Source organism: Cupressus sempervirens, chromosome 11 (genome assembly GCF_028749045.1).
Source record: "Cupressus sempervirens isolate cs-2001-9-10 chromosome 11, ASM2874904v1, whole genome shotgun sequence".
Classification (NCBI taxonomy): Eukaryota; Viridiplantae; Streptophyta; class Pinopsida; order Cupressales; family Cupressaceae; genus Cupressus; species Cupressus sempervirens.
Genome location: NC_143128.1, coordinates 501163238 through 501187670, shown reverse-complemented (window position 1 = coordinate 501187670; position 24433 = coordinate 501163238). Strand labels below are relative to the sequence as shown.

Below are 24433 nucleotides of genomic sequence, written 5' to 3'. Positions count from 1 at the left end.
GTATTTGTAACAAATCAAAAGGATTTATATATATTCATTTTATTTTTTGGGTCTAAGTAGCTACGGTGCACTTTTATCTACTTTTTAGAAACAAAATGATTCGTATGGTTGTATTGTTATTTTTTAACTAGTGTGTATTCCTACTTTTTAGAAACAAAATGATTCGTATGGTTGTATTGTTATTTTTTAACTAGTGTGTATTCATATCCTTATATTGTAAGCAATGAAATCCACACCAACATTCATGTAATTGTAATGCTCCTGGGGCTCTATGGCTATACAAGCAAGTTCTATTGTTTACTTTCACAAGTTTGCTTTTTCACAATAAATCTCAATAATGAATGCATGGTTTGTCAATTACTAGTCTTCCTACAATAAACTATAAAACTTGACATTAAAAGATTTCAATCGCTACCTCAAACTCAAATAACAATTTGAGACACTATGCATCTCTTGTTACAAATTAGGACTTCAATCACCTTGCTTCAACATGGTATCCAACCTAAGAAGGATGGGGAAACTTGTGCACCTAAGGCTATTAATATTATATTTCTATAATGGTCATTTTAGTTATAGTTGCTTAAGTAGTTTCTATTTTGTTATTTCGTTTCTGTTTGAGAAGCTCAATGTAATTTCTCTAATTAAGGAGACCAAATCTCCATTGTTTAATATCAAACTATCAAAATGTATAACATGGTATCAAAGCCAAGTTGATGGGGCTTTTCAGAGTTTGGGGAATTTTTTTTAAAACGGGGCCACTTGTTTTTGGATGGATTTTTCAATTAAAATAACTGTAGGTATTTTTTCTGAAATTTGAGGGTTTCACTCATTTGCAGATTGGAGGGCTTTCTTGAGGGTTTTTTCTTCTCTTAAAAATCAAGGGTCATTTGACTTCTACAGCTCACATTTTTTTTATTCTCTTGGGTTTCTATTTTATGGTTGGTTGAGAGATGGACAAACTCACAAACTCTGGTTGTGCGTTGTTTATTCATTTCTGCAGCTTGGGAAGCTTGCATATATTTCTAGTCTTTCAAGCGTCGTTCATTCTTGGCTTTTCCCCACATGACAGTTTGAGGTCTGGCACAATTTGTCTCATGTTTTTTTGTATGTTTCATGGGCATTTGCTTCTATAGCGTTGCTTTATATTTGTGACTAGAAGGGTTTCATACCATATTAAGGCTTTTTCTGGCAAAAGTCTCTATTTTGCACCCACACAAAACCTGCCAATCATTTTGCATTTTTTCCGGCCACAATTTCTTTTGTGTGTTTGGTCTTTCTGTGACAGGACAATAATGTTCTTGCTTCCAGTTGCGTGCAATGCCAATTTTTGGGGTCAATTTTTTGAGCTGTGCTTATTACCTCTATACTTCCGTGTTTTTCAGAATCCACGGATAGGGTTTATATGTAGCTCAGATTTTTAAGCTCTTTGTCCATTAAATTATTTTGGGTTTACAATATTGTCCCCTTAGAAAAAAAGGTATTGTGGGTTTTCTAACTTTTGTCCTTAAAAAATTTGTGGATGGGTTGTAATATTTTTTTTCCCTTAAAAACAATTATGATGGGTTTTCATGGTTTTTTCCTTTAAAAACTTCTAGTAGAGTTTTATAATTTTCTCCATAAAAAACTATTGTGGGTTTTGTGTGATTGTTTGCCTCAAAATTTGTTATGTAGAAGGGTTTTCACATTTTCCTAAAAGATGAAGTTTCGTATTATGATTCAAGTCTCAAATTTTGTGTCTTGGGTTTTGATCGATTTTCTCCTTGAATATCATGTTTAATTTTTTCAATTTTATCCTCAAAAAATCATTACTAGGTTTTTGCATGATTTTGTCCTCAAAAACCATGGGTTCTTGTTTGGAGGGCTTTCTGATTCTTTCAAAACAAATTATGTAAGGTGTTCCTGTTTAGGGTTTTTAACATTTTTTCCCAAAAAAAACAATGCTTTGTAAACTTCAAAGTTTTCGGGTTTGGTGATTTTTTCCAAAAAACAAATTATGTAAAGTGTTCCTGTTTTGGGTTTTTAAAATTTTTTCCCAAAAAAAAACAATGCTTTGTTAACTTCAAAGTTTTCGGGTTTGGCAATTTTTTCCACAAAAATCATAGTTTCTTGCAATCCATTTTTGGCTGCTCCTGAAGTTTCTGAGGCGAACATCTACAAACATTGTTTTTGCATTTTTTGAAAAAATCATGTCTAGAGGGTTTGTCAATTTCTCCATAAAATCATTGTTTCAAGTTTTTATCAGTTTCAACAGCTAATCTTAGAGGGCTAGTTTTGTTACCCAACATTAAGTTAGGCACTTACAATACTCTTGGTCATTGCCATAAGTTCTGCAAACTACAAGAGGGTCTCAGTGCAACATCATGCCTTCTATCTTTTGCAACTAAAAGACCCGCAAATTGTCTTCTATAGGGTAGTTAAAATGATGACCATTAAGGGAGGGTATTAATTATTATAATGTTTCTATAATGATCATCTTAGTTTTAGTCATTTTAAGTAGTTTCGAGTTTGTTGGTTCATTTGCATATTAGTTTTAGTCGTTTTAAGGAGTTTCTATTTTGTTAGTTCATTTATGTTTTAGAAAGTCTCTGTAATTTCTCTATTCAAAAAGATCAAATCTCCATTGTTTACAATCATACTATCAAGTTATATAATAGAGGGAATGAACTTCTACACTTTTTACCCTTTCATAAATCACGACTTTTCTTTAAGAAAATGCAAGTCAATTTTTTTTCAATAAAATCACAATTGTTTGTCCGAAGGGATTGGAACTAAAAGTCATGGAAAAGAATTAAAATTGTGAAAACTAAATGAACGAAAGAAACAGGATTATTGTTAAATTAACAATGAAGTCTTATATAGAATTTGCATATGCCATAAAAAGTATAATCTAGAAATAGACTTAAATTGAGAAAAACTAAAAAGTAAAAAATGACCATTAACTAAGCTTTTGGAAGAGCAGACTAAATATAGCAAGAACTGATGATACTAAAAATAATCCAATACCCTCCCCTAATTGTCATTCTATGAACTACCTACAGAAGACTAAATGTCTTGTAGTAACAAATTCTTCAAAACACTTTGTTGCTACTAAGACCAACCCTGGATCTGCAGAATGTCAATGACCAAGTGTCGCCAGAAAAAAGAAAAAACAGAGGTGGTCTTTTCTTCAAATAGATTTGTTGGTGTGAGCATAGAGTACCACAAACACTTCCATCAACCCTCCCAGAATCAACAAAACCGCTGACCAGAAATCATCACAGAATCATCCAATGTGTTGTTGGATGGAATTGTCCTTCCTTGATAACAAACAGAGATACACTAAGAATAGCTACGGAACCCTCCAAACTATTGCAGATGAGCAAATTCCTCAAAACGGATAGCAAAATACCATGATTTGAAGAGTACAAAGCGTAGTTTGTTCTGGAGAAAAAAAGTAAAAACCCTAAAATAACATCCCACACAAACTTTGGGTATTACAAAAACCAAAAGAGGTTTTTTCAGTAGAAAAATCGACCAAAACCAAACATGATTTTTGAGGTGGAAAATCAGTCAAAACCAGATGGAAGCAGAGATACAGATCAAAGCATATGGAACTCTGTTTTTTACGAAAAGCAGTAAAACCTAACTGCATTTTTTTAAGGGAAAAAATTATGAGAACCCACCAGATAAATTTTTAGAAAATGAGTTTAAAACCTTCCCATAATATGAGTTTTTTAGAATGCATAAGAGGCAACCTCCTTCTCATCTACATACGAAGCAGCTGGGGCCTTCTACTGAAAACTATGCAGCCGCCAACTGTTTCTTGCAATCTTTCTTCGCATGACCAATCTTGTGACAATAATTGCACTGAACGCTCTTCCTCTTTGAAGATGCAAAAGGTTCACCTGATCCTTTCTGCTAAGAGAACTGAGAGGTACATGTGTTCTTATTTGAGGCTTGCACTAGAAAGGGCACCTATTCAGAAGAGGAGGAACAGTCATGACTTCCAAACTGTTGCATCCATCTATCCTGCAGCAAAAGCTTGTTACAGAGATCAAAGAATGTCAAGGCAGAACTAGTAGAAGTGATATTGAGCGTCTCTATGAAGTGCTCATAGGACCAGTGCAAACTTCTCAGCGGAACCGCTACCATATCTTCTTCCCCCGTTTTGCAACCAAAAGTTTCTAACCAGTCACATAGATCCTTGATTTTCAGAAAATGTGCCTAGAGAGTTGTTGCCTCATCCACTATGATTAAAAATACCAATTCTTCGCAAAGAAAGCATGGCTCTTGTTGGACATCTCATTAAGATCCTTCCAGATGTCCCAGATTTCTTTAGTTGTTTTACCAGAAGGTGCATAAGGGAATTGATCATCTGCAAATGAAAGTTTGATTAGCATGACAGCTTCACAATTACATTCATGTTACTTATCTTGATCTGTTTGAACTATGGGACGTGCTTCCATACCCAAAACAATCTTTTCAAGATAATGATATCCAAATATTGTCATCATGCGCTGATTCCAAGTGTTGTAATTGCGGCCATTAAACCGTTGATTGCCTTCCAACATATGTTGGTCAAAGAGGCCATCACTGAAACTAAGGTTGCTAATTAATCTAGTGAAGGAAGAGAAATCATGGCAGACATTGCACAATTTGCAAAACAAAACACACTAGAAAAAAAACAATACTTAACGTACCAAAAAAAGATATCGTGAGAATGAAAAACTTTTACATTTTTTGGTATAAAAGAAAACCCTAGGTCCGTAAACTGAAAAAAAATGGATTTAGGGCTAAAAAATTATTCAAAAAAAATTGGACTTAAAAAGCGGGTGTCAGGCAGGGTAGCAAATTGATAAAAAATGGCTGAAAATTGTTCGCAGAGAGAAAGCAAAAGGATTGTGAGAGAGCAATTATTGTGAGAATGAAAACGTGGATTGAGGCAGTGGATAAGACAGATTGAGGATACACAGCCAAAAAAAAATTTAAGAGGTTTTGCACACGTAGTCCGAAAATCAGGCCACAATTTCTAGTGGCAGGAATGCCTAAACAAAGGCCGCTTGACTAGAAGTAGACAGAAAATTAAATGTGGCAGCAGGGAGAAAATCACGGCATAACCCGGATGTGGGCAAAAAAATAGAGTTTGCAGATCAGAAAGAATGGATGATGATGGGCTTTGCTAACGACGTGGCAAGGAATACAACAATTGAGCCAGTGTGGGTTGGAAAAACTATCGAGCATTGGAGTTTTAGTGCTTGGCTTGAAAGAGACGGATGTTTGGCAGAAAATGCTGAAGACTGCCATGTGGGCAGAAAAGGCCGAAATTTAAGCTCTGGGCACAGGTCGCAGGTTCACCAAAAGAATAGTGTGTATTTGTGTCTGCCAAAAACCACCACATATCGCAGGCCTGAGTTGACAATTTTTAATTCTTCCTCATGTGTGGAGACATGAATTACAGGAAAAAATAAAAAATGCATGCCCATTGATTCACCCAAAAAATTGACATGCTCTAATAAAATGAAATTGTGAAAACCGGATGAATGGAAGAAACGGTATTCTTATTGTATTAACATGAACTCTTATATAGAGTTTACAAACACTATAAAAAGTGTAGTTTAAAAATAGACTTAACTGGGAAGAACCAAAAAAAAAGCCTAAATGACCATTAGCTAATGTTTTGGAAGAACTGGCTAAATATTAACTAGAACCAAAAATGATCTAATAAGAATCAGACCCATTTTCACACAGAAATCACAGAGTATTTTTAACTAAAACTGTACATATTTCAACTTTGAAATCAAGCCATTTTTGCAGGTTATGATTGCAAGGTCAGAAATCTAAGATTCACACTAAGGTTTCAAGTTAAATAGATAACGAGGAAAAGTGAAAATTGTGGCTCAAGTGATAGCAGCAACTAGAATTTTCTAAAAATTTGTCCAGGTTTTCTATGAACAAGGTTTGTTAATTAGGGATTAGTGACAATGGTTTATTAACCACAACTTAGGCACACAGCAAACCAGCAAGGGTTTAAAGGAGCCTCTGAGAGTGTGATATAGTGTTTCAAAAGGTCTGTGGCTAGCCCAATTATATCTAGGGTTTGTAACAAGTATATTTAAATTTTTGAAATATGAATGGAGTCAAACATCAAGGATCAGGGAGAGCATGAGGAAGGATCCTCACAACTAGGGACAAAGGACTTAGATAAAACAAACTGCTTTATTTGTCATAGATTTGGTCAATATACATCACAGTGTCTAGACAAGAAGAAGACCTGAGGAAATCAACAACAGAAGAAAGTAGCAGCTTATGAAAAAAAAACTGAACAAGTTTGCAACAATGCTTAAATAGTTCTCAATGGTTTCTTGCCTTTCTACCAGAATGATTCCAAAGAATGCTTGACATGTTCACAGAGTCTCTAAACATGTGATATCAGACTAGGAGTATTTTACCAAACATATGCTTATCAATATCCAAAGAAATCAATATAGCAGTTTATTAAATTATTATTTTTGTTCTCTAACAATAGTGTAATATATATGCATTTGCTCTACAAAACTAGATTATATATATATATATATACACACACACACACACAACACTACATACATATATGTATATTTATAGATATAACTACACACGCACAGAGTTAATTAAGCATAAATTACTTTAATATTTTACAACGTCTTTGTAAACAATCCAACTTGGTATTCACTACACTCAATAATTTTAATCACTTAATAGACTATGGATAAAAATGATATTTTCATATAAGTGGAAACAAGTTGATTCAGAGAAGAGACCAGTGATATAATTAGTCCTATATCTACTGTACAGCTAGCTGATCCAAGGTGAAGACAAGTTGTAATCAGTCCTGCATCTACTTTAATACTAGTTGTGGGGGGGCGTGGGGGGGCGGGCGGGGGGGGAGGCAAGAGTTAATTAAGCATCAAATGCTATAGTTATTATGATGCCTTTACAAACAATGCAAACTGATATTCAATAGAGTTAATAATTTTAATCAGTTAATGGAGTATGGATAAAAATGATATAAGCATATGAGTGGGAGCAAGTTGATCCATAGTGAAGACAAGTCATAATTAGTCCTAAATATATCATAATGAGAGTCGATCAAAGGTGAAGACAACTTATAATTATTTCTACATCTATTGCAATACTATCAGGACTCAATCGTCCTTCCTATGCTTTCAAAAAGATAACAAGTATTTAAGAATTAGGGCACTTAATACTAATTGAGTTATCTAGAAATTATGACTACAAGTTCAATTTAAATTGAAACATGAACTAAGTGTATATTTAAGGAATATGTCTGGTGTTTGATCAACTATAATGTGTCAGACTAAGGGTCTGGCTCGATTGGCAAGAGCTTCTTGTGGTAAAGCACAAGGCCATGAGGTCCAGTCTCCCCCCATCCCATGTGGTACTAGAGGACATGTCATGCCAGTGTCACCGGTCACGTTAAAAATTTTACCCAACGCACTGCAGTTTAATGGGGTAATGGGGGTGCTATACTCAATTCCTACAATCCTTTAAAAAAATAGAGATTAACTATAATGTGTCTTCACCTTGAATGAAGCAGAATACTCTCATTTCAGATGCTGGTAAATTAACATCAAAAAAAATCAGCCCCATTTTGTGCTTGCATGATAGTAAGTACATCTACATTTAGGAGGTTAGTCCATAAAATAATGTCACTATTTGGTAAGCAGTATCCTTCCTGGCTGTACCAGTCAATTAACAGGAAAAAGTCATTGTTCAGTTAGCTGTCTACAGTAAGGAAATTGAAGTGCTAATGTTAGTCAACTGTCTTCCTGTAATTGGAGATCTCTAGGAGCTAAACTTATCAAATAGCACCTAAGGCAAACAAGGAAATCTATCATAAATTAGAAAGCAAATGTAAACTTCAGCTTCGGGAAGGTGATGCTGATACAGTTGCTTGCTTAGTGCTTGAGCATGAAACCCTTCAGGTATGAACCTAGCCCTCTTGTGGATGAACACTCTCAGGAATCGTAGGTTATGAATGACAATAGTGGCCAGCAGTGATGGATGGTCAAGAACAATCGCAGCATCATGCAAGAATCCAGCAAGAGCAATCAGTCTGTATACTGCAATTTAAAAGACATTTCAGAGTTCAAAACCATATTCTGAGCAATCCCAATGAATTGTTACATAATTTTTCTCTTTTGGATGTGTGTGCATTTTATAAAGATAAAATAAAAATCTCTGTTGTTATAGTCTTTCTTATTAGAATAATATTGCAATATTCACCTTATAATGGTCATTAAGCCTTTTGAGTTATCTACTTAGTTTAGTTAGCAACTTCATATTTTTTGTGTGTCAGTTAGATAGTTTAGTCTTTCTATTTTTGTCTCAGTTAACGATTGTATAAAAGAAGGAAAGTTCAAGCATTTTTGGCATCAGCTGAGCATCATTTTTTTTTGTGTACTTTTGGGTCTGATGCTTCTGTGAAGATGCTTCATGGTGCATCAAAAGTTTGCCATTTGCTGACTCCATTTCTTTTTTCCTGTAACTCCCAAACAGTTTTAAGTTTTTCCTGCTGTTTTCTTAATACCACACAATATTTTTGGGGATTTTTTCAAATATTTTCTTCGCATTTCTCAGACCCACATGTCATTCTCCCACGACGGCACTTTAAGTTCTTGCTTTGTTTTTCTCAGACAGCTCTCTGAGCCTAATCTCGTGTCTATTTGAGGCACTGTTGCTGGTTTTTGGAAAGAGCTTGCCTTCTTAAATGCCACAATTGCACACTTGAAGGGGCTGCATTTTATTTCAACGGGTCAGTAGACATTCCATGGCTGAGATATGTTTGACATCTGCAAGCTAGGGTTTCTTCAGAGGGCTTGTGGTTTTCCCAAGATTTTTAAAAAAAGATGGTTATTGTGGGTGTTTTTTAAACCCATGGCTAGAGTTTTTCAGAAATTTTACATTTTTTAACAAAAAAATTGAGTGTTTCCAGCATATAGTTTTGGCTAGGGTTTCTAACAATATTTTGTGCAAGAGTATTTATTAACAAAATTTTGACAAAATTGTGTATGCTTTTTGTTTTTTTTACTGGTTTTTACATACAATCAAGTTTTCTTTGACTGAGTTTGACCTCAAAAATCAGAATTCTCACAATTTATACTGGTTGTTCATTGAAGGTATTCTGATTTTTGATAAAAAATCAGCATCAAAGCTTTTTGAGAAACTGATCTTGGATTCTGTGTCAAAAGAAAAGGGGCGTGATAGCATCATTGACCAACATCATGTTGGAAAGCTATCAACAATTCAATGGCAAGAACTACAATACTTAGAAGCAGAGGATGCTCTATTTCCGAGTACCGGTGCTTGAACCAATTGTTCTCAGTAACACCACTCAACCTACAATGGCGAGTAAAGATTAGTACAAGTTTGAGGAGTGCAACCATGAAGCAGTTCTGTTGCTCAGGTTATCAATCACCAATGAGATGCTTACATAAGTGCCATTTGGCAAAGTTGCTGTGGACTTTCGGATGCATCTGAACAAACTCCATTATGCTGAAGATTGTAGCTGCGATAGAGATCTTTATCTCTAAAAATATGGGTGTTATTATTGTTATGGTCACCTTCAGCTGAAGAGGACATTTATTGTAATATTAATTATAAAGACGTGTCATTCATTAAGGCATGGAAATTCAAAGAGTTGTATTTGATAAATGAAGTCATAGTTTGGGAAATTCAAGAGACCTTTGGTTGTAATGTGAAGAGTCTCTCTATTTGTTATATATATCGCATCAAGCGAAAAGCATTGTACATTTAAACATTTTATGATCAATAAAGTATTTTTTGTTGTGGCTAGGTCTTTCCCTTCAATTGGAAGGGTTTTACCAGGGTAATTTTTGTGTGTCTCTTGCATCAATTTAGTTCTTCCTTATTGTTGTTTATCATTTATTTCTGGGCAATTATTTAACATGGTATCAGAGCCTAGTTAGATAACAGCACTGAAGGATTCTTGTCTTTGTCATTTGACTATAAGTTCAAAGGTTAAACCTGTATTGAGCTACAATTGAAATCAAATTTTTATCATCTGCAACTTCTGGAGTTGTATTTTCCTAAGCATTTTGAATATATGTGTCATATCATCCTATGTTATTTTTCTGCATGAGTGCTCTATGATGAGATCTATTGATCAATGTCTGTCTTAGGTGATGCTCACGGATAGATCAGTTTGTTCTATAAAATGAATGGACCAACCAAATGCCTGGAAATCCTGCTCGAAGATATACCCTCCAAAGTTTCATTTCTCCATTATTTGTCAGGCATATTCGTTTCTCAAGAGGGATCATGTCCAATTGGATTTGTATAGAAGAGCTTTCTTCAGTCAAAATATTTTGCAGGACATTCATCTGCAAAATTCACATTAGTGCAACAATATTAAATTGCAATATTCAAAACAATCGCATCTCTCATGAAAGTGAAGGATGTCGCATAATCTGCTAACATACTGAGGCATCTACAGTTATTATATGTTGAGGACGATGAGTCACCGTCAGGGACTTGTAACGGCAACATAGTTGAAACCAATGACTCTTGAGTTCACCGCATAATGCATCTTTGGGCGTTCGTGTACTATTTTGGTTAATCCATTTCACGGTATGGTAAGAGACGTCTGTAACAAAGAAGATAGCACTATGAATTGCAACTGAAGATCAAAGTTGACATTTCAGGAAATGGATGTGAGGGTGTTTGATGATGAATCGTGATGATTTGCAATCTATAGTTACAGTAGATTTCGTTGCTGTTTAGGGATGAGGGAGCAAAGTCATTTTTAGATTCAACTATGTTGTGTTTTGATGGCATATGGAATTCTTCATGGTGAGATCGTTTGGTTGTTGGTCACTTGGCTGTGGCACAAGTTTCTGGACAAAAACAAATGTATCATACAACCAGCTGCCTGCATTTTTCAGACGTGGATAAAACTATGAATTATTTCTGAGAAATGTTTAACCCTTATTCAAATTTTGATCTTTATCAATCGCATGGTTTAAGGTCATTATCATTGGTGTCATGGATCTTGAGAATCGAACCCCAACCCTTTTGTGCACGATTTCTCTTCAAGTGAAAACTAATTGTGGGGAAGCTCAAGGAGACGAAAAGGCTAAGGCTCGTGTGAAAGGCATGGTAAAGAAGAATTCTTTGGCCAAAGTTAAGGAGGAGGAGAAGAAAGTCTGGCTGGAGATAACATATAATGCCTTGACCAAGTTCTTTTCAGATAACAGTAAGAAGATGAAGCCCAAAAGGAAGCAAGACAGGCCCAGGATCTGACCGTCTGTGACGCAAATTGATTACACATTGAACACAATTGATGATAACATTGTGGAGAAGAAAGTCTGGCTGGAGATAACGGATAATGCCTTGACCAAGTTCTTTTTGGATGACAATAAGAAGACAAAGCGCAAAAGGAAGCAAGACAGGCCCAGGATATGATTGCCTGTTGACGCAAATACATTGCAATCATTGAACATAATTGATGATAACATTGTGGAGAAGCCTGGGAAAGCGAGCGACAAGGCCGGTTGCATGTCTTTGCCATTAAGTACGATGAACAGTGTAGCAGTTGGACCAGGGAAAAAAGGAATATGATGGGGAGATTAGTCTTGTTTAAAAAAGAAAGGTCTTCAAACAAATAGCGGAGGACAGTATTGAACCCACAATAGAAGAGGTGGTTGGCACTTGCTATTTCTCATTCAACAGATGGAAAAGAGAGGAACAAGGGGGGCTCCGTGGTTGATGCTCGCTCTCCTCCTAACGGAAGAGGGAGCCCTATGAATAAAAGATCGAGTTATTTCTGTTGGTCGTGAAGCATAAGAATGTTTTTTTAGAGCTGATTTCTTGTACTTTCAGACAAGTCTTTCATTTTTATTTTTTATTTTTTATTCTTATTACATCACTAGAAATAGTGTAGAGCACTGATCTCTTTTTGATTTTATGAGTTACTTTGATTACAGGATGCAATGAGATGATGAGAATATTGTTTACTGATGCATATTTGCATTCAGATATGAGATTCAGAGAGAGATTGCGATTCAGAGGGAGGTTTCATCTGTCATTCTTCTTGTGATGATCGAGTTATTTCAGTTGAGAGGGAGTTCTTATGTAATCCTCATCATTCTTATATAGGCTGTTTTTTATTTTTTATTTTTTTGAGACTTTTGTTGGAAAAAAGTCTCCATTGTGATTTCCTTTCTTGTTGATTGTTGTTTTGACTTATGAATAAATTAATAAGAATAAAAAGACCGATATGATAACTCCTTCACTATGAGAAAGTGAACATCATGTTGAGAGAGTCCATGATGACATCACATTGAGAGATTTTGTGATGAGAGTTGGATGTCATGTTGAGAGATTCCATGACAGCGTCACATTCAGAGAGTCCATGATGAAATGCTTGCTGTGATATACTTACAAGTCTTTCATGTTGACTGATTCCATGATTATTAATAATGAGTAAATTGTTCTCTTATTGCCATGTTGAGAGAGTCCATGACAAAATCACGTTGAGAGAGTCCATGATGAAAGCTGGTTGTGATTCTTGCAGGTTTTCCGTGTTGAGTGATTCCATGGATTTTTATTTTTCGAAGATCTATGTGATTAGAATTTATCATTGACATTTTTTGGTTGCAGCCATGTGTGACTGTCTGGCTAAAGGTCTCTCTCTCACTAAGAGGGAATGTTGAAGATTGCAGCTGCGATAGAGATCTTTATCTCTAGAAATATATATTATTGTTATGGTCAACTTCAACTGAAGAGGACATTTATAGTGATATTAAATATAAAGACATGTGTCATTCATTGAGGAATGGAAATACGAAGAGTTTTATTTGATAAATGAAGAGTCATGTTTTGAGAAATTCAAGCGACCTTCAGTTGTAATGTGAAGAGTCTCTCTATTTGTTATATATATCGCATCAAGTGAAAAACATTGTACATTTGAACATTTTATGAGCTATAAAGTGATTTTTGTTGTGGTTGGATTTTCCCTTCAATTGGAAGGGTTTTCCCAAGGTAATTTTTGTATCTCTTGTATCAATTTAGCTCTTCCTTAATTCTATTCATCATTTATTTCTGGGCAATTATTTAACACATTAAACCAGTGTTACCAGCCTTGGGACTTGGCTCGGACTCAGTGAGGCCAAAATTGGCCTCGGACTCGATCTCGATAGCTCAACTCAGCAGACTTGTCAAATTAAAAAACCCATGAAATTCAAAGATTAAGGATTTTAAGTTTTTTTCATGCATCATTTAGCCAATTAACATCAAATACACAATAATCATGATCATCAGAGTCGAATCCATCACTCTCGGCCTCAAGGTACTGACTGGGTCTCCTCGTACTCTACCCTCCTCCACTGCCATCACCACTATCGGATCCCAAAATTCCAATACTCTTCCCTAAACTCTGCTTTCTCTATTATTTGTGTTTGCAAGTGATAGAATGACCTTTTTAAGTCTTACTCATGCTTAACATAACCAAAAAACAAAACAAAAAAAAATTAAATTTTTTTTTTTTGTATTTTCTAGACACTCCCCGTCGGTCCAGTCAGTTTGACGAGACTTGGCGAGTCACCCAAGACTCGGCCGAGTCCGAGTCCAACGGTAATTTGCCTCGTTTTGCTTGGCTCGCCTCTGTAATACTGCATTAAACCTTAGACAAAGGCAGATTCTTTCTAAAGAATATGCTCTTTTCGATCATGATAGATGGTAAGGTGTCTCCGCGGGAGCATCGTATGAAGATCAAGGATATACAAAATCATTTGGAGGCTATTGGTCACAAGATGGAAGAAGAGGATATGATGGTCATTATGTTGAAAAGCTTGTGAAAATCCTCAAAGCAATTCATCAAAAATCTCAACATTACCTCCATTAATGTTGATCTAAAGTTTGATAAACTATGCAATAAGCTTCTACAACAAGCCAAGTAGAGACAACAGTTTGGTAGTTGTAGTGACACGGCCAATGTAGAACAAGTGTTTACTGCCCAAGATAAAAGAAAAGGTGAGTCCACCCAGCAGAAAGGACTTAACAAATTTGACGACAATTTCAAGAAAAACATCGCATGCCACTTTTGTGGTAAACTTGGTCATACCCTATTACAGAAGTAATTGGTAAAATACTTGCTTATTATTAATAGAGACCGAAAGGTCATCATATACAAAAGAATAAAACAATGTTTCCTTAGGAAACGGTCGTAAAGAATAGAAAGATTCTATTCTAATAGAGAAACCTAAAAAACTAAAGCAAACTAAAGCTAACTAGATATTTACAATAGATAACCATAAACTAATAATAGACAATTACCTATTATCATAATACCCTCCCTTAATCTATCTAGAACACCAAGCTGTCCTCTAAATTTGACAAACTTATCAAGACCAAGAGGCTTGGTGAGAATGTCTGCAGTCTGATCTGTGGTAGGAACATACTGCAAATCTATAGTCCCTTTTTCAACCAGTTGTCGTATGTAACGACAGTGAACATCCACATGCTTGGTTCGTTCATGGAAGACTGGATTTCATGCTAACATGATAATGCCTTCATTATCAACAAACAGAGTAGTCAATCCTGCTGGTGGCATCTACATATCTCCAAGCATCTGACGAAGCCAAACAGCTTCACATCCTGCCTTAACAGTCCCTCTGTATTCGGCCTCTGTAGAGGAGAGAGAAACTACCTGCTGCTTCTTACTGGTCAATGTGACTGCACCAAATCCCAAACTAAACACATATCCAAACATTGACTTTTTATCATCAACAGAGACTGCCCAATCTGAATCTATGAACCCACTGAGTTTAGGAATAGAACTTTGAGAGTACAGAAGTCCATAATCTAAAGTGCCCTTCACATAACGAAGAACACGCTTTGCTGCCCTCCAGTGATCAGCCTTAGGAGCTGCCATAAAGCATGAAATATAGCTGATTGCGAAGCTGATATTAGGCCTAGTAGCAAAGAGGTAAATGAGGCTGCCTACTAGTTGCTTGTATGTAGTATCATCAACGAAAGAAGAATCAGACTTTGTTGATAACTTGAGACCTTTCTTCATAGGTGTAGATGCAGGCTTGCAATCCTACATATGGAATTTGTCTATCAAGGCCCTGGCATATTTGGACTAAGAGATGAATATACCAGAAGACTGTTGCCAAACTTCAACACCTATGCAATAATGCATGAGCCCAAGGTCAGTCATATCAAAAGACTGGCATAAATTATGTTTGATTCCCTGAATCAAACATGCCGAATTGCCAGTGAAAATCAAATCATCCACATAAATAACCAGAAGGATGATGTCACTATCAGTAATCTTGATGCACAGATTTGAGTCTGAAGAACTCCTCTTGAAGCCTTGATCACTGATGTACGTATCAATTTTTATGTACCATGCCCGAGGGGCCTGCTTCAAGCCATAGAGGGCTTTTACCAATCTGAAAACCTGATGGTCTTTACGAGCAACCTTGAAACCAGGAGGCTACGTCATGTAGACCTCTTCATGGAGATCACCATTTAGGAAAGCACTCTTGACATCAATCTCATGGACCTTCCAGCCAAATTGTGTTGCCATGGCTAGGACTAATCTGATGTTGCTCATCTTTGCAGTAGGAGCAAAGTTCTCCTCATAATCAATGTCCTGACGCTGAGAAAAACCCTTCACCACTAAACGAGCTTTTTATTTGTACAAAGTACCATTTGATTTGTATTTGATTTTGTAAACCCATTTGCAACCAATGGGTTTCTTCCCTAGTGGAAGATCAGAAAGGACCCAGGTGTTGTTCTTCAGCATGCTCTAGTGTTCAAATGTCATGGCCTGTTCCCTCTCTGGAATTTCTTTAGCCTCAGAATATGTTAGAGGTTCAAACACACTGTGTATGATGGCCATGAGAGCAAAGTTAACAGAATCTGTAGTCTTGCTCTTTTTCCGTGCATTTCTCCCATTAATGAGCTCATCATCACGAAGATCAGCACGCGTCTTAGCCCACCACTTAGGCCAGATAGAGGAATGACCAACATGAGTATCAGGAGATGCTTGATCAGAAAGTTCCTCATCAAAAGAATCTGGATCAAACTCAGGTGAAGCATCTACAAAATGAGGTGACCCTGCTGGAGAAGCTAGAAGTGTCTGTACAAGTATAACTAGTATAACTAGAGCTGCAGGAGCTACTAGAGCCCTCCCACTTGGTGGAGCTAATGGAAGCCAAACTCCTAAATCATGAGCCATCATAGGCTGGTCTGTTGGATCGGGAACAGGAGAAACAGGCATGAATGGTCCTCGCTACTCATCAAAGACTACATCTCAACTATAGATGAGACGAGATGTCTCAACATCGATCAGGCCGTAGGCTTTGTGAAGACTGTGGTATCCAGCAAGCATGAGTTTCAGACTCTCGGCATCCAACTTGGTGCGTGACGCATCTGGGATCCAAACAAAAGCAAGGGAGCCAAAAACCTTCAAGTGACTGATTCGGGGGCTTGCGACCTGACCAGGCCTCTTTCAGAGTTTTACCTTTGCTCGCCATTGTGGGTGACCAGTTCAATAGATAAACTACAGTGTTAACTGCTTCTGCCCAAAACTTCTTTAGAACATGTCAATGTTCGAGCATGGATCAAGCCATCTCGATGATTGTCTTGTTTCAACGTTCAACTACACTATTCTATTGTGGCGTGTGGGGTATGGTTAACTAGCATTTGATGCCATGTGTATCCAAGAAGTTGAAGAAAACATTAGAACAAAATTGTGCCCCCATTGTCTGACTAAGAGTAACAATAGGTTTCCTAGACTCTTTTCAGCTAAAGGTTTAAACTTCTGAAATATAGGAAATGCAGATGATTTCTTTTTAAGGAAATACACCCACATTTTTCTACTGAAATCATCAACAAACAACAGAAAATACCTGGACCCAAGAACAAAAGGAGTGGCCATAGGGCCGCAGATATCGGCATGAACAAGTTGAAGTACCTGAGAAGCTCGCCATGAATCGCCATTAGTGAAAGGTGTGCGATGTTGCTTCCAAGCCTGACATGCATCACAAAATCCAAGCTATTGAGTCTAAATCTCTGGCAAGCCAAGAACAAGCTCATCCCAAGCAAGCTGTGAGAGATATGCACATTTAAGTGCCCATATCGCTAATGCCAAAGTGTACTAACAGAAGATCGTCAAGCAACCATAGCTAAGTCTTGAGAATCACCAGAATCAATAAGTCTGAAAAGACCATGATCCTCAAGACCCACTGCAACAATAGACTTAGTCGTCCGATCAATGATGGTGTACTGATGTGAACTGAATGTGACTGCCAAGTGTGGAGTATGTCGCAACAACTGACTAACTGAGAGTAGATTTAGTTCCATCCCTAGAATGTAGTACACATCAAAGAATATGAGATTCCTCCCAGCTGACTGAATCTGAATGTTGCCTTTGCCGACAACCGTGTATTTTTCACCGCCACCAAAAATAACAAAGTCTGAAAAAGGCTAGTAGTCAGTAAACCAATCTCTACAATGAGTGAAATGACGAGAGGCACCCGAATCAATGTACCAGGCAGATGACTTGACATGATTTGCAACTCTTTTAGCCATGAAGGCATAAAAGGCAGATTCCGCCTACTCAGTGTGCTCTGCACTGTTCGCTTTGGGTTGCGAACCTGATTGCTTAGACTGTGTAGCTAAGCGTTTCCGACATTGAACCTTCATGTGTCCAAAATTGTGGAAGTAGTTGCATTGAATGTTCTTCTTTCGGGAACCATCTGATATTGGAGCAGAAGACTTCTGCTAAGATGGTTGTTGAAACTTGCCTTTATCCTTTTGAAAGGATTTTGCAGCAAAGGCTTGTTCTATGGAGGTGGAGCTGGAACTAGAGCTGTTACTGAATTGTTGTTTGCACCGATCTTGTTCAAGCAAAAGTGTGCAAAGATCAATGAACTTGAAATCAACACCAAAAGACATGATGTTGAGAGTCTCGATTAAATGTTCATAGGACCCTGGTAAACTCTGAAGAGTGATAACCACAAAATCCTCTTCCTGCATCTTGTGACCGATGGTAAGTAACTGATCACGGATTTTCTGAATCTGATTCAGGTGTGCTTGGAGCAAGGTGCACTAATCCATGACAATAGAAAATAGAGTGTTTTTCAAAAAGAAGGCTCTGCTTTTGTCAGAAGTCTCATGAAGACCTTTGAGATGTGTCCAAATTTTGATAGCAGTCTTGCCAAATGGAATTTGAGAAAGTTGATCATCGGCCACGGATAATTTGAGAAGCATCACTACCTCTCGATTATTCAGATCCCATGTATCTTGATCAGGACCAAAAGAAGTCGGACGTTTCGTAACACCCAAAACAAGTTGATCGGTGTTCCAGTATTCAAAAATTGTGATAATTCGTTACTTCCAAGTGCCATAATTTTGACCATTGAATTTGGAGTTGTGCTCGAGCAAAATGTTTGTTAGAGATGCCATGGCATGTTTTTCAATGAAAATATGTGAAAATTTGTGAAGGCACGTTCTTCAAGGCAAAAAACGGAAGACTCAAAAAATTCAGAGAGTGACCCAAAAGAGAGCTTGGAAAACCCGAAAGGAATATGTTGTCGTTTTTTGGATCCACTTGCTCGAAAAATGAGACACTAAAATCGAGGCACTCAAAAAAATCGGACAACCCAGTTGAGCTCTCGAAAAACCCACCAAGAATTTTCAATCAAAATAATATTTTGCGCCCAAAAATTAGGGTTTCAAAAAAAAACCCTAGTCGGCAATAATGAAGGCAAAAAAAGGCAAAAAAAAAGGTTTGTAGGCAGAAAAATGGCCTATTTCTTCTATTTAGATTGGTTTCCTGCCAAAATGTCACAGATTATGAAGAAAGACACTAAAAAATGGTGTTTCATGCACGTTTTTTAGAAAAACGACAGAAAAACATGGCTGTTAAAAACGTCTTATAAAATGCAGGAGTTTGCTTCAAATCACGACAATGGAAAAACGGCAGCCTTTGCTATGTATAGGTGTGATTTGTTCTTCAAAAACAAAACCGAACAAACCCTAGTTTGAAGCAAATATTCCAGACAAATAATTTTTTAAATAGCTTCTGATAATTTTGGAAAGGAAATTATTATTTTCGAAAAAATTTAAAACCCTTGCTCTGATACCATATAATGGAAGTAATTGGTAAAATACTTGCTTATTATTAACAGAGACCGAAAGGTCATTATATACAAAAGAATAAAACGATGTTTCCTTAGGAAATGATCGTAAAGAATAGAAACATTCTATTCTAACAGAGAAAGCTAAAAAACTAAAGCTAACTAGATATTTACAATAGATAACCATTAACTAATAATAGACAATTATCTATTATCGTAATATATCGACGATTCTATGGAAAGCAATTGGCTGATCAAAAGTTCAACCCGAGAGGATCTCAGAAGTAGGCTTATATTGTAAAGCATACTGTAGGAAAGGAGTCAACCTTCTTTGAATTCATGACCAAATGACCTGTAGATTCTATCTTCTACAGGGTAGTTAATTACATATAGAATCAATCGAAGAAGCCGTCAATCAAGAACAAAGGCCTTCCACCGACCAGTAGGGCAATGCAATGCAAGATGAAAAGTGGTCGTTCCATATTTTCTAGCAAGTCAGCTCGGCACAGTCTCTCTTTTCTTCAAGACGATTGAGGGTGGGGCTGAAAGAAAGAAACCAACAAGAAATTTAAAAAGTATTCTCTTAAAAACAACAATGGCCTTTAGAACAACTAGAATTTCCTCATGCATGAACACCCCCTACTATTCTAAGGACCCCTACAATTATATGGGGCTTGCTAAATAGACCATTTTTGTAAGCTATTAAAAATTGTATTTATCAGTGTTACTAGCCTCGGACTCGGTTCGAACGTAGTCAGGCCAAAATTGGCCTCAAACTCGATCTCAATAGCTAGACTTGGCAAATTAAAAAACCCATGAAATTCAGAGATTAAGGATTTTAAGTTTTTTTCATGCATCATTTAGCCAATTAACATCAAATACACAATAATCATGATCATCAAAGTCGAATTCATCACTCTCGGCCTTAGGGTACTACACTGGGTCTCCTCGTGCTTTAGCCTCCTCCACTGTCAGATCCCAAAACTCCAATACTCTTCCCTCAACTCTTTTTTCTCTATTCTTTGGGTTTGCAAGTGATAGAATGACCTTTTTAGGTCTTACTCATGCTTAACACAGCCAGAAAACGAAAACAAAAAAATTCATAAAAATTTTGTCTTTTCTAGACACTGCCTGTCGGCCAAGTCAAGTTGACAGGACTCGGCGAGTCAGCCAAGACTCAGCGGAATCCGAGTCTAGAGGCAATTTACCTCATTTTGCTTAGCTCGCACAACTCGCCAAGTCCTATAACACTGGTATTTACCTTATAATGGTCATTTCAGTCTTTTAAGTTATCTACTTAGTTTCCTTAGCAACTTCCTTATTTTTGCGTCAAATAGTTTACTATCTTTCTATTTTCACTTTCATTTAACGGTTGTTTCTTTTAAAAATATCATCTCTGTAATTTCCACTTTTAAGGAGCCTTCATCTCCTGTGTACTTCACTATATAGTTCAGGACATCTCAATAAAGTAAGATAATGAATGAAAACCAGGGAAAAGGTGGCCTAGAAACAAATAACTTCTTCAATTCGCTGAAATGATTGAGCCCAGAAAACATAAGCTGTACGAATTCAGAATTAGAGATATAAAACTCACTAATAATTAGAAGGCAGTTTAGTATATACTACAGCCAGATCTTTTATTTCAGCTTTGTTAAGAACATCAACATATATGTTATAAGAGCAAAACCTAATTACAAAAATATATGGTTGTTATTCAAATATGGGTGATCTGAACAAGACAGAAAGCTACATTCTCTAATTGAAATGAAAAAATGACATTTTTTTATACTCAACAGCACCAATCTTTCTACTCAACAGCAGCAACGTACCCAGTTTGAAATATCTGTTATAAGGATCTTGACTATATTGCACTAAAAGATCATGGATAGAATTTCAATTAAATATGTAAAACCAAGGAGAAACTCGTGCTACAATTTTCTTCCTATTTAAAATATGATTTATCATCTTTGTTGTTTGCATTTTGGTTTATTAAAACCAATTGGTGTCGGCATTTTGCAAACATTGTTTACAAATCAGGTTCGTTAACCCTAAACACCTTTAGCAAAAGGAAGCATGATTTGGAGAAGCTTCCCTTGTCAAAAGTGATTTAGTTAATCTACACTGTGAGCTGCTGAAATCTCACATTCACATTGCTTGTGAAAAATAACCAGGATCTAATTACTAGAAAATATGCTGAAATGAATTTTGCTTGTACAAAATAAACCAGAATCCAATTACTAGAAAAATATGGTGAAATGGAAATTACAGTGATAGCAAAGGAGATAATTGCAGAAGCAAACAATTAATTATTACTATATACTCCATGGAAACCCCTAGTCCAGAACTTATTTAGTGGGGAGAGAAGAAATGTGGCTAAAGGGGTGGGGCACACTACTGACTTTGACAGAGTTTATAGTATTCAATAAAGTTTCATTCTAGATTAATGGTCACTCCCTTAACGGTTTCGATGTTGCAAAGATAATACTAGTGAAATGAAAAATAAGAGACTTCAGTTAAAAGTGAAAACACAAAGGATGATTACAGATTAACAACGCTGCTAAACTGACTGCAATTTCTTTAGCCATGCATAACCCTTATCAAGGTATCTCCCATGGACTGGACTGTATCAAGACATCTGACAAAAGAAATAATATAGAATTATGAGCATAAACTGAGAGAAAAGCCAAAATGTGATTTGTGCTATCCAGTGCAACCACTCAAAGCATGGTTCAAGAAGCTCAATAAAATATTACCAATTTTAAATACAGATTCATATTAATATGTGAGGTTCTAAGGTCATAGTCTAGCAAAAAAAACTAGACATCTGCTATGACTGTCAACTGGATTTGCAGACCGCTGGTTATTCTCTACATGGTGTGCATGGTGCTAGAACCTGTTACCTGTGTTTGAGGTGGTAAGACAATATTTTCATCATCAAAGCCCTTCTTTATCCAAGTTCAAAGTTTGTCTATGATATATATTAATATACAAAATTCTAGAGATTGCCATGGGTGGTTCACTAGTGAGTTCAATAGAAACTTATCTAGATGAACATTGTTTATTCACATTGTCTGCACAATGGCAAGCAAATATAAATAGAAAAGTTAAGTGTAAACCTTCAACAGCCTTGGCAGAACGAATACCCCTCAGACCTGACATAAAAAACTGAAATGCATACCTCAAGTGCAGCACAAACACTCCAATGAGTTTAAGAAGCCTACCAAAAGAATTTGAAGGGTGATTCGGCTTAATCTGCATGAATCCCTAGCTGACAGGGAAGAAAATTTGTGATTAAGCAAAGCAGATGGACCAATGGTCCATGGGAAATCTAATGATTGAGTATAGTAAGTGTACCGACACCAAGGGTCTATCAAGATGCTGGATTCGCGATATTATTCGCTTTACACAGCTTAGAAAACTAATAAAGGTGAGATCCAACATTCCAATGGCCCTCAAATCAAATATGGTTATAGATTGACCTTAGAAAACCAGTAAACGGTTAGCATGGGATGTTCTATGGATGCATCGACAATTATGTGGTCTATGGATGCATCGACAATTATGGCCACAGAAGCACAGATGTACATCCGGTTTAACGTTTTACTTAGATCGTAGTTGTTCCCTGGTTATTAAATCAAACATTTCACAATCCAGAAGTCATTAACAGAGAACAAGAATAATACCATGGCAGGGAAGTTCATTCGTTTCAACCTTGGATCGCAATTTGATATCATCATCCATGAATTTTTGCGCTGCAAGGTTCCGCATAGCCTTCGGATTGTTAGGCAGAGATCTGAAGAGAACCCTAGGTCCATGCCCCGCGTCGTGGGACGAAGATTTCCTTTTCAATTTCTCATCTTTATCCTTCTCCCCGCTGGACTTCACCTTCTTCTTTCCGCCATGCTCTCTGTCGTCCTTCTTCCGCCTCCCCTGGCGATGATGATGTCCGTGATGGTGCTTCTCGCCCTTCGTTCCCTGCTCGTGCTTGTGATGAGACTTATCCCTGGAACCGTGCTCCTCGTCGATCCCCGCCTTCAATCCCACCACAGCCTCCAAGCCGGGGCGCCCGACCTGCCCATCAACATTCTCCTTCTCCTCATCCCAACAAGGAAACTCCCTGTACTGGAAATTCAAGCTCTTCGGCACGTACCCAGTGCATTTCCAAAGCTGGGGAGAAAAAATCCCAAGGCCCTGAAAAGAGATGAAATCACCGGTGGGCGGGCCCTGTACATGAACCCTTTCGTCCATAGGCAAATCTGGGCGAAGCGGAGGAGGTACTGCAGGACTTGAATCCATCCGCATCGTCTTTGTGGGCAGCTCAGCCAACAACTGCGCGACCTCAGTCTCCTCATTCTCCTGGTTTCGCCTCTTCCTGAGCTTGCACTTGTCGCAGGCAAAGGAGGTTTCGCCCTTCACAAAACTGGAGCACCTCGTGTGAACCCAGATGCCACACTCGTCGCAACTCACCATTTCTTCTCCGTCATCGTAATTGACGCCGCACGAGCAGTCCACCGTCCATGAGCCATCCACCCAGTCGTCCGGCTCCGTGCTCGACGGCCTGTGAGAACGCTGCCCCTTCATGCCTCTTATTGCACAACCTTCCTCTGCATATGCCTGCCTTCTCACATTCTATCCTAATTTTGCCAAGCTCCAATCAAATCATTATTTAGTTTCTGGATCTTCCTGACCCGAGTGAAGATTTTCTGAGGAGAGCAGGGGAATTTCAATCCATTCGGATGAATTAGGTCTCGGAGGCGTTTGCACAACCGCTCGTGAATATTGGGAAGAACGCGCTCTGTAAAATGTGCGGAGTTCTGCAGAGTTAAAACCAAGAGCTGTGTTTACAGGAAAAGTCCCTGCCTCGTGTAAAAATACGATACTTGCAGAGTGTAGAGTTGACATTGCTTTTATGGGGTGAAACAAGGGCAAGGCTTCAATATGAAATATGAAGGAGTGATGATTTTTAATGACTTTGATAAAGTGGTTAATTTAATGTGTGACTTTTCACTATCGGTTATTTTGATCTATTATTATTATTAGTTTGTGCTTTTGGAAGGAAAGTATTGTTACGAATCATTCAATTCAATTGATCAATCAATTTCTAGGATTTAAAACACTAAAAAAAATTCAAATGTTTATATTTTTTTCTAATATTTCATTATTTTTTAAATCACATTTTTCATTCATTCTATTGGACCAATTTTCTAACAAGTTTATTGTCATGCAATAATGAATTCATTAATTACAACTTTATCAGTGGATTAACTTTTCAAGTTTTACAT

General features: G+C 37.1%; 1 protein-coding gene across 4 annotated transcripts in view; it reads right to left on the bottom strand.

Annotated features, from left to right (window-relative positions):
- Positions 1–24062, bottom strand: part of LOC149530561 (RING/FYVE/PHD zinc finger superfamily protein) — a 57964-nt gene extending 33902 nt beyond the window's left edge. For all 4 annotated transcript variants that reach the window (XM_089811324.1, XM_089811325.1, XM_089811326.1 and 1 more), the window contains exon 1: positions 22835–24062. In XM_089811324.1, the coding sequence (XP_089667450.1) occupies positions 22835–23732 (898 nt within the window). In that variant the 5' untranslated portion in view covers positions 23733–24062. The remainder of the gene's footprint in view (positions 1–22834) is intronic.
- Between the last annotated feature and the right edge of the window lie 371 nt (positions 24063–24433).